The sequence below is a fragment of the Lytechinus pictus genome, chromosome 9 (assembly GCF_037042905.1).
Source record: "Lytechinus pictus isolate F3 Inbred chromosome 9, Lp3.0, whole genome shotgun sequence".
Classification (NCBI taxonomy): Eukaryota; Metazoa; Echinodermata; class Echinoidea; order Temnopleuroida; family Toxopneustidae; genus Lytechinus; species Lytechinus pictus.
Window position 1 is genome coordinate 20573613 of NC_087253.1, and position 11610 is coordinate 20585222.

Genomic DNA, 11610 nt, shown 5'->3' on the forward strand with positions numbered 1-11610 from the left:
CCTAGACTCTGACTAGGCAAACGACACATTAGTTATATTTCATCCTCCCTTCCTTTATTTCTTCCTTCCTTCCTTCCTTCCTTCTTTCTTTCTTTCTTTCTTTCTTTCTTTCTTTCTTTCTTTCTTTCTTTCTTTCTTTCTTTCTTTCTTTCTTTCTTTCTTTCTTTCTTTCTTTCTTTCTTTCTTTCTTTCTTTCTTTCTTTCTTTCTTTCTTTCTTTCTTTCTTTCTTTCTTTCTTTTTTTCTTTCTTTCTTTCTTTCTTTCTTTCCTTCCTTCCTTCTTTCTTTCTTTCTTTCTTTCTTTCCTTCCTACCTTCCTTCCTTTCTTCCTTTCTCTTTTTTTCCTTTCTTCCTTTCTTTTCTTTCTTTTTTCTTTCTTTCTTCCTTTCTTTCTTTCTTTTTTTTTTCTTGTCCTTCCTTCCTTCCTTCCTTCCTTCCTTCCTTTCTTTCTTTCTTTCTTTCCTTCTATCTCTCTACCATTTTTTTCCTAAACAAGTCAATACTAAACTGCTGGCACACCGATTATTTTTCAAAAACACTTTATTGATTAATCGAGTACATATGAACAATTTGTTATGTCCTCACCTATGGTATTTATTTCATTAAAATCGGAAAAAATACAATTCAATTAAACAGTAATTAAACAGCCAAATTGAATAAAATATGGATCTGAATTGTAAGTGTTTTATAACACATAAGCTTTTTTTAATTGATATATTATGTTATTATATTGACACTCTTTTCCAGATTTCCTTTATTTAATTTACACAATTCACAATGTAATTTGGGGGTTCGTACACCTTAAGAAGAAATAAAATGTAGAGCAAATTTTTAAAAATTATATATTCAAGAGTATCATACAAACGGGTTTGGAATGATCAAATTGATGATCGAATCTCTTTTGAATTATTTTAATAAAGAACATAATTGATTTATCTTTGAATAAACTGATTCTACGGGTAACTTGTTCTTTAGAGCTCATGTGAGCAGGGGAAATAAAAAGTTAAATGTTCTTATTCCTAGATTTGTATATTATTATTCTTGGTCATATTTTGTGCGAGGATCAAACATTGCATTTAAGGACCATATGAATGAACGTAGTGGGTAGCAACCCTCGGCAGTGTTGCTGCCCTCTACGTTTGTTGGACCATATCTGAACCGTTCAATGGTAAAACCAATCAAAAATGTTTTCTCTTCAACTTGGATATTCACGTTATACTCATGACTCTTGATGAAAGAAAATTGATACTAAAATAAGTTTACATCTAGACAAAACAAATTATGATATACAGTTTGATTTTTTTTCGTGTAAATTGCAAGTCATATCTGACGGGATCTTCTATTGAATTGAATCCTCTACATATTAAGGGAAAATCTGATGAAGAAATTTTAAATACATTGTTTCATATATCATATTCTGAATATCATGTCAAAATCTATTTCGTTTAATTTAATTTCGTTAATTTTTACAAAATTGAAATATATACCCCAAAAAATGTAAAAAAGGTATTAAAATAATGGTGTACCTGTAATAATAAACACATCAGACGTGTGTGAATGGCCCAAATTGACATCCCTTAACTCATTACGCCTAGACTATTACTGTACATTTTTTGTGCCATTGTCTGAAATACACTAAGGTTATTTGTGTTTGTTTCATAATCGACTTATTCCATATAATTGCATTATTATTGCATTGAACTATGCACTTAAAAAGTAGTTTTGTAGTTGAAACCATTTCCGCATCAAATGCAGGTGAAATTATTTGTACACAGTAGTTTTATACATGTACGTATGTCGACCAGAAAACAAATACATTGTAAGGATTATGATAATTATTCTTCCTATTTATGCAAAGAATACATGTATACATAGAAAAACAGTTATGCACACTCTTTAATATCAAGGATAAAACCTCACTACCACCAGTATCAATGGTAAATATCACATTTCCACCATGATATGATACACATGTATATGAATAGAGAATCATTTGATTCTCATGAAATGTCTAATGGCATTATGTCTGAAATATAAGAACTAGAAATTTCCCCACACAGGATAAACATGATAAAGATAATGCTTGATAATAGCAAAGCTCAAAATAAAAATTGAAATCCATTGACGTTGCTTTTTTTTATACATTTTTCGTGCCATTTTCTGAAATATACAATAATTTGTTTGTGTGTGTTTCACATTCGAGTTATTTCAAATATTGCATTTTTAATTTGAACTACTTCTAAAAATATCGGAGAGTATTGATCAGACCATTTCCATGAAGATGATATTTATATATTTACACATTATAATCATATCTAGATAGAATCAAAACATGTTCCAATTTATGCATAAAAATACAAATATACGCGCATAAACAGTACAATTATGGCATACACTCTTTAATGTCAATGGTAGATATCACATTGCCACCATGGCCATTACTAGTCAAACATTATTTACATTTATTATATTTGAATAGAGAATCACTTGATTTCTCATGAAATGTCTAATAACATCACGTCTAAAATACAAGAACTAAAAATTCCCTCACATAGGATAAACATGATGAAAATGATGCTTGGAATAGCAAAACTCAAATAAAAATTGAGGTCCATCGACGTTGCTTTTTTATGCATTTTCGTGCCATTTTCTGAAATGCCGGTAATAATTTTTTTTGGTGTTTCACAATCAAGTTATTTAATATAATTTCATTTTGAAATTGAAGTACTTCGAAGAATATTGAAGAGTGTAGATCAGACCATTTCCACGAAGGTAATATTTATATATTTACACATTATAATCATGTCTAGATAGAATAATAGCATAGAATAACGATATATTCCAATTTATGCATAAGAATACAAATATACGCACATAAATGGTTAATATGGTTAATATATTACTACCAACATAATCATTTCCAGTCAAATATCATACACATGTATATGGATACAGAATCATTTGATTTTTCATGAAATATTTAACAACATTGTCTTTGATATTCAAGTACGAGAATTTCCCCACACAGGATAAACCTGATAAAGCTGATGCTTGATACATGCAAAGTTGAAAATAAAAAGTTGTAAGCAGCGAAATGCTTTTGTATGGGTGAGAAACGAGAGAGAAATGATCCATCAACTATCTCATGTATTTCTATATTATAGCAGCTTACTGGATGGATACTCAGTGGGGATCGCCCCCCCCCCCCTTCTGTGATATTGTGATATTATATCAATGTTGATATCATCCATTATTTTCAGCGGAATATATAGAGGTTATCCCGAGTGCAGAAGGCGATCTCCCCTGATCGGTACTGCTGGAGGAAACACCAATATATCCCCGACTTCTCAATCTTGTAATCAGTAACAAGGTTTCGGATGTGCCTTAATTCATATGTATACTCGTCAATGCTCACCAAACCTTCATCATGCTTCACCTTGGCTATCAGGATTGTATCCCATTGAGATACAGCAGCATGAAGGAGACTACCAGGTTTCTTTAATTCATGTTGTACAGCACCCTGTTTGTCTATCAATCTGATAGTATTAAAATATTTAGTGATCAGATAACCATGGTAACTAGTGATTTGCAGAGGTTCATACCCGTTGCATGGTATCTCCCTAATTGCTTGCCAACCTGCCGTTGAAAATACCAAGATCTTCATGGCTTTCCAGTAGCTCACATAGATCAGGTCATCACCATCAACAGTGAGATCAGAAAACCCACCTTCATCTCGACTTAGAGTCTTAAACATTACATTCAACTTTGTGTACTCTGGCGTGTACAGTGTGATATCGTTAGAATTGTCAGTCACAACACATCGACCATCAGAGAGGAACCCTACCCCATCAATCTTAACATCCTTCAGAACTGTATGCTGAAGCTTACCATCAGAAGAGAAGATAGAGATGCCACCTGTATCACATCCTACTGCCATCCTACCGTCTGGTGTACCAACCATTGCATTCATGCTATTCTTAGCTGGCAAAGCAACTTTCTTTACATTAACAATCTTATTAGTAGGCAAAGAAACGTCCTTTTTATCAAAAACCTTTTTTGTGGGCAAGGCGACGTTCTTTTCAACTACATTAACAATCTTTCCAAGGCCTAGCTCATTCACTCCAACATTTCTCTCAAAATTGACACTTTTCCCCTTTATGCCCGATTTCTTCGGCTGCTCGTAGTCAGGATCCTTTTGATCAAAGACCGCTCGTAACTCTTCACACAGAGTGTCGTGTGTAGCCAAAGTATCCATATCTAACGGTATCTTTGTTTTGTTAATCACCATTTCAGCCAAAGTCGTCAACTGATTGATGTGCTTCTGAGCCGTGGTCTTCATGCTTTTCAGTTCTTTCGCTACTCCTTCGGTGGTTTCCTTGACTTCTCTTAGCAGGCTTTCTTTCTTCTCTGACAGCTGCCGGACTGCATCATAATATGCTTTGTTGATGTCACTTGTACACTGTTTCTTGGCATTGTCAACACTCTTGCTCTGTTCATCTATGAACTCAATGTACTTCTGAAAGGATGATTGTTTCTTCTCCACCTTTGATTTCAGGTCTTCGATACCCTCCATGTGTTTGTCCTCATAGGTAGCTACCTCGACAACCTGGTGTCCCTCGTCTTTATGTTCCATCACACCGCATCTGAAGCATGTGAATCTCCTGCAGGTGGAACAGAAGCAACATTCATCTTCTTTCGGGTGTTTCCTGCATTTGCGGTATCTACGTACAGACACCTTGCCTGACGAGATCTCACTCATGGCAATGACGTTATGGCCGATAAAGTCTCCCCATTGAGAGTGCGTATTAAGACAAGAGGTGCAGAGATACTTACCACAGTCTTGGCAGTAGACATCAGCATGGGGCTTGTTATTGGATTTACAATTTGTGCAAATCTGAGGTTGGCCCTCCATGTCATCTATCAGACTCTTCAACGCAAGATTTACCTGTAGTTTGCCGACATCTTGGTTTGGGACCTGCGTGACAGCTCTGCAGACAGGGCATCGAATCTGACAGTTACCGTGGCACTTTAAGAGGTTGTCCAGGCAAGTCTTGCAGAAAGTGTGAGAACAAGACAGGATCTTGGGATCGATGAATGTAGAAAGACAAACTGGACACTCTGTACTCTGGGAGATGACAGTCTTTAATGCTTCAGCCATGGTTAGATTGTTAGAAGACTGAAAAATAATTAATAAAACAATGAATAATCATATACATGCACAAACCATACCTCGGGACAAATTAAAATAAAAGATTTCCATAGCTTAGATTAATCTCCGTATTGACCTGTTGCAGAAAAGTTGTGACGTTATGCAACTCAAAATACCAATCGCAATTTTGTTTGCAACCAACGGAATGCGTGTATAGCACTCTGCATTTCATATTTTTGCAAAACTGATTATACTTTTAAACATGCTTGGATGTTTGTGTACACTCTCAAACTCCAAATAGTAAAAGTAAGTTCAATGCTCTTTTGTCCATTGACACAACTCCTTTTGTTTAGAGCTAATGACCACACATCCATCACCTGTTTGCACAGATTGATGTGGTAGCCTTATCCTTGCATTATGTTTACAATTCCTCCTAAGAGACCATAATTATCCTTGCATTTTGTGTTTATAATTCCTAATAATGAGGTGCTTTATCCTCCATCCAACCTCCTCCCCAGATAGTATCTCCCTGACTTCAGGTGCAAATAAACTTTCATTTTTGTCATGCTCCACCCTTCTTTCTTGATTAGTCGATACATTGTTTAACTCCTCCCCCCCCCCCTAATGGTGCAAAACTAAGAGTTGTACCCCCAAGATATATTAAGAAAGGACTTCTCTTCTCCGTCTCTTGACGAGAGGACACTGCGTACTTGGTTTCCCTTGCCATCCCTTTTAGGGGCTACCATATGGCCTTTGTTGGGGAGTACCTTATACTATAACAGCCTTTTTATAACCAGCTATATTTTGTTCCACTGTATACATATTTTATATCTTCGTCTTCAATCAATATTGATCTTTGGAATAAATCTACTGATGAACTGTAATCATTGTGTGACAGACTCTTGATTTGTCTCGTATCTTGTAACATTGAACAATCACCACGCTACGACACTTCTGTATAATATTTCCAGTGTTACACGTGTATTATAGGGACTTGCGATTGATTCTTTTCGTTATGATTAAACGTAAGTATTTCTGCAACGGGCCCTGAAAGTGTTATCAGTGGAGGAGCCAGGGGTGTTAGCCCAGGTTCCCGCTCTTGACCAAAATAGGAGGGGTGGAGAAGGGCGAGGGGGAACGATAAAATGAGGGGGAGGGAAATTTTGAAAAAGGGGGAATATGAGAAAGGGGAATTGGAAAAGAATGGGGAATGGTGAAGGGGGTGGGGAAAGGAGGGGAGAGGAGGAAGGGGAATGATAAAATGAGGGGAGAGGAAAAACTGGAATGAACAAAAGAAGGGGGAGGAGGAAGGGTAATTGGAAAAGGAGAGGAAGTGGATTGGAAAAAGGGGGGAAGGGGACATTGGAAAAGGAGGGAAGAGGAGGAAGAAGAACGGGGGAATGGGAAAAGGTGCTTGGGGCGTGGGGGGAAAGTGGCAAGGTGGAATAAGAAAAGAAATGAGGAGATGCAAAGAGGAATATCATTGCTTGAAAAAAGTATGAGTTTTCATTTTCCCCCATTACTCCATGGTTGAAAAACAAATCTGATCTCCCCCTTAAACAACGGTTTTAGCTCATCCGGCCCGAAGGGTCAGATGAGCTAATGCCGTGGCGTGGTGTCCGTCGTCTGTCGTCCATCCACAATTTCAAAATGCTTCTTCCTCATTTCAAGTCCGATTTCAATTCTGTTTGCTTAATAGCACTAGGTGGGGGATTAAAATCTTCTACACAGAACTTGGAAAGTCACTAATGTGCTCTAAAAATTTATGCACATTTTTCTAAATTCCCCCCCCCCCCAAAAAAAAAAATGCCTCTCCTATTCGTTTACCAATTTTGATTTTTTTTTTGCTTCCATCTGGTAAAGCTTCATGTGGTTCAGATCACTTCTACACAGAATTTTGAAATTTTGACTAGAAAATTGTTTATGCTAATTTATGCAAAATTTATTCATAAATTCATAAAAACGTGGTTTTTTTCTTCTCCTTTTGTTGATCAATTTCAACTTTGTTTGGTTTACATGTATGTGGGGATACAAAACTTCTACACAACATTTTGAAACTCATTAAATATGTTCATTTATACATATCTTTTTTTAATTGTTTATTTATTTGTTGACCGATTTGATTTTTTTTTGGGGGGGTCCATCTGAGAGCTACATGAGGTTCACCATGATTCTGCACAGAATTTAGAAATTGTGACCAGAAAATTATTAGTGCTTATTTATACGAAATTCATTCATAATAACCGGAAAGGCTTATGTCACGAATATAACTCCCTACATTGTCAACTGGGCTGAAATTAAAACATGAGTTAAATTTTGTTGCAAGATGCCGGATGAGCTCCACATCATTGATGTGCTAGTTATATAATTTTATTTGTTTCGATCCTGTCCGTTCATAGAGTATGATGTTACAATTTTCTCACTGGTAATTATTGCATTATTAAGGTAAATGACATTCCAATAGTACTGAAGATATATTCATTAAACAACACACATCAAACAGAGTGTGGTTTCAAATCCGACACGTTTCTCATACATGATGAGATTTGAATGTGTAAAATAGATAATATTTGGAATAAGCATGTATCATTTAATATGCTTACCTCAATCTCCTTGTGTTCCTTGATAGCATATATCTCAGTTTGATCAGAGTAGTGGTGTTGTACGGGGTATAGTTCTATCGATATGCCCTGCTTGGGCGTCGTCAAGTCACAGTGGTGTATCGTGTGCCAACACAGCGTTGCTATTCGAACTTGAGTTCAATACCAGACTATTTTTAATGACTGGGAATTCCCAACGACCTGTTAGACATGTTTCAATTGTGTATTCATCTACTTTAATTCAGCGGAACGAGGATTCTTTTTATTTTCATTTTACCTAATGGATGGTTATAATTAAGCGACCAGAGAATCGAAGGTATAATGTCCTATCCCAGAGAACTGGTTATGTGGATAATTTACCACAGCGCAGGGCATCCAGTGGTAAAATGATCCCCTCCAAAAATTTAAAGGAAAACACCGTCCCCCCCCCCCGAAAAAAAAATATTAATAATAATGATAATAATAATAAAAATAACAATAATGATAATAATAATACTAATTACAATAAATCAAAAGAAAATGAAACATATGAAAATGATGATAATGAGCGTCTTTCGGTAAATTGCCCAATCGTCTACTGCCATTCCGTCTACTCACCACATGGTCTACCTTCATTTTGTCTAATGCCATTTTACCCATCAATATTCCGTCTACCAACCATATCGTCCAGTCACTATTTCGTCCAATTGTCTTATCGTCTAACTTATCATTTTGTTCACCACTCGTTCGGTCCAATAATCAGTTCGTCTAACAACCACATCGTCTAATAACCATTTCGTCCAATTCCCAAATCGTCCAATATTCATTTAGTCTAATAGCCAATTGGTCCAATAGCCATGTTGTCTAACACAAATACGTCGCGTTAGCCGAGCGGGGGTGGCGAAATGACTTCTTATAAACTAAAGATATTATGAATGCTTTGAAAAATCATGATGATAACTAGGCCTACTATCAGAAAATGGATGATGCAGTACAGCGATCCAGCCCCCCCCCCCCACGCTCTCCCTCTCTCTCTCTCTCTCTCTCTCTCTCTCTTTCACATCACGCACGCAAAATGGGGAAAATGAGTGGTTAAAAAGGATCATACTGAAATAGGGTCCTTTGATTTGTAATGTACTCTTCTTCCTTTTTTTTACCAGTGCACACCTAAAATGATAATCATCATTGATCATCGTCATATAACAAATAATAAATAATAATTGTAATAATAATAATAAAATAGTACTAATAGTAAGGAATTATAATGTTAATATAATAATTACAGTAATACCAATAATACCAATTACAGCTATTGGCGGGACGAAAAATTAAAAAAAAAGTGGAAGGAAAAATGGGAAAGGAGGGGAAAAAACAGAATAGGTAAAATAAGAGGAGGAAGACAAATGAACACAATGTGAGGGGAAGACCTGGAAAATATAATTTTTCGCTAGAACGTGCTTCGCGCTGGCATTGCCTGTTCGATGAGATACATTATCTTGCGTAAAAATAATATTATAATGGAGCTGAAAATAGTGTACAATTATGTAAATAAAAGACGACCAAGCAACAGAGTTTAATTAATAACAAATCACAAGAGCAACATGAGTCGGTGTCAGCAATACAAAGGCACCAAACACGTATAGGACTGCTAGTAGTAGACTATTTATGATTGTAGACGAAATGATGATTGGCTGAGATGGCAATTGGACCTATTGGTGATTAGACCAAATGATTGTTAGACGAAATGGGTTTATACTAAGTGACAGTGAACCAACTGCAGTAAGACCAAATGGAACATAGACGAAATGAAAGTAGACTAAGTGGTCATTAGACCATTTGCCTTTAGACCAGTTGACTATTCGACTAAACTGTAAAAGACGTAATGAAAATTGACAAAATGGCTATTGGACCAATTGGCCAAAAATGCAATTAGACCAAATGGTTATTTCACCAAATGATAATAGACGAAATGGTTATTAAACCAACTGGCTATTGGGCATAATGGTAATTGGACGATGTGGATTGTGGACCAAGTGATGGTAGACGAAATGACATTAGACCGCGTGGTGAGTGGACAAAAAGGCAGTAGACGAAATGGCAATAAACCTTATTTTCAACAATTTTCTTTCAGATACGACAGGGTATCGCCTCATCCCATTGATATACAGTTACACTTTGTAATTCCGAAGGTTGGAACAAGGAAGAAGTAAAACAGAAAGGGATTTTAAAAAAGATAATAAAGGAAAGAGGGTATCGCCTCATCCCATTTATATACAGATGGGGCACTAGCGTACTTACGGGGGGGGGGCAGAGGGGCAGTCTGCCCCCCCCCCCTGACGAGCCACCACCCATGCAAAGCCACCACCCATGCATGTATCCCTGCCCCCCCTGACGAGCTTGAAAGACCTTTTTGCCCCCCCCCCCCTGACGAAAATCCTAGAAAATGCTAGGTACGCCAGTGAGATGGGGGCTTGGGCCATTAGCCCTGTGGACCTCGCCTCTTCAGTGGCGAACGTGCTCGGACTACCGCAGTAAGGGGGCCATTGTCTCCTTTTCACGAGCAAAAAAAATAAGAGGGAAAGAAAGAAAGAAAGAAAGAAAGAAAGAAAGAAAGAAAGAAAGAAAGAAAGAAAGAAAGAAAGAAAGAAAGAAAGAAAGAAAGAAAGAAAGAAAGAAAGAAAGAAAGAAAGAAAGAAAGAAAGAAAGAAAGAAAGAAAGAAAGAAAGAAAGAAAGAAAGAAAGAAAGAAAGAAAGAAAGAAAGAAAGAAAGAAAGAAAGGTAAATCGGAAAGAAATATTGAAAATATAGGTTTTTTTAATATTGTAATGAAATTTATTATAAAATTATATTTTGGTATAAAAAAATTCGCAGCTGTTTAGAAAGTTTGCCTTATAAGCACATGTGCCTCCCCCCTTCATTTTTCTTTTCTTATATCCTTACAACACTTCCTCGTTCACTATCACGGCTCTATATATCCAAATCTTTGTAATTTATGTATGTGTTCTTTTCTTTCCCTTGTTCCTTCTTTTCTTTTCTTCTTAGCTTTCTCTTTTCTCTCTTTTGTTCTTTCGTTTTTTTTAATCTTTTTTAAAATCCCTTTCTGTTTTACTTCTTCCCTTTTCCATCCTCTTTTTCATTCCCTCCTCGGTGATTTCTTTCGGGTTTTCACTTCTCTGTGTCATTTAAAATACTTATACTCTCGATATTTCTTTCTTTCTTGCCCATCCCCCCCCCCCCTCTCCCTCTCTCTCTCTCCCTCTCCCTCTGTCCAACCCCCCCCCCTTCCGAACTGTCCCTCTGTCCCTGTGTCCCCCCTCCCTCCTTCCTATTCCAGAAACCGAATATTTAAGGTCTGTGGAAATTAAAAATCTAATGCTGCCATCTACGGTAAATTATCCTTCTGCATTATAAGCGGATGTCAAAGGGGGCACTGTCATAAAATATTTTGATTGATTGATTGATAACGAATTTATTCATTCCAAAATTTCAACAAGGTTACAAAGTAATTTCGGTGACAAAACGAGTATTCGCCCTACAAGGAAAAAATAATCAATTATTTTAACAAAATAAACAATGACGGCAAAATTCTCGGCTTGTCTAAACTTGTCAATTTCATAACTGAAAAAGTAATTTAAAAAAATCGCCACTGAGCTGCACGTTGCCGTATGAGTAAATTAGTGTAAAGATGGTGGCATTGCGTTCTTTTGAGGAAATGATCCATGCTATGTGAAAACATTTCTTTGCTCAAAAAACGCCTTATCATTTTCCTCTGCGTTGATTGCAATATAAGAATAATTTGCATTGCTTGCGTACTTAGTAAAATGAATAGTTTTCATGAGTTATGACATTATGATTTTATTCGTTCGCAGTGAATTTTATATAA

At 36.3% G+C, this 11610-nt stretch overlaps 1 protein-coding gene across 1 annotated transcript; it reads right to left on the minus strand.

Moving 5' to 3' along the window:
* Positions 1-535: 535 nt before the first annotated feature.
* LOC135155530 (tripartite motif-containing protein 2-like) lies at positions 536-7824 on the minus strand. The gene is made up of 2 exons (XM_064104905.1): positions 7752-7824; positions 536-5175 (listed from the first exon to the last, which is right to left on the minus strand). The coding sequence occupies exon 2, from the start codon at positions 5155-5157 to the stop codon at positions 3256-3258; it is 1902 nt and encodes a 633-aa protein (XP_063960975.1). The 5' UTR covers positions 5158-5175; positions 7752-7824; the 3' UTR covers positions 536-3255.
* Positions 7825-11610: the final 3786 nt, after the last annotated feature.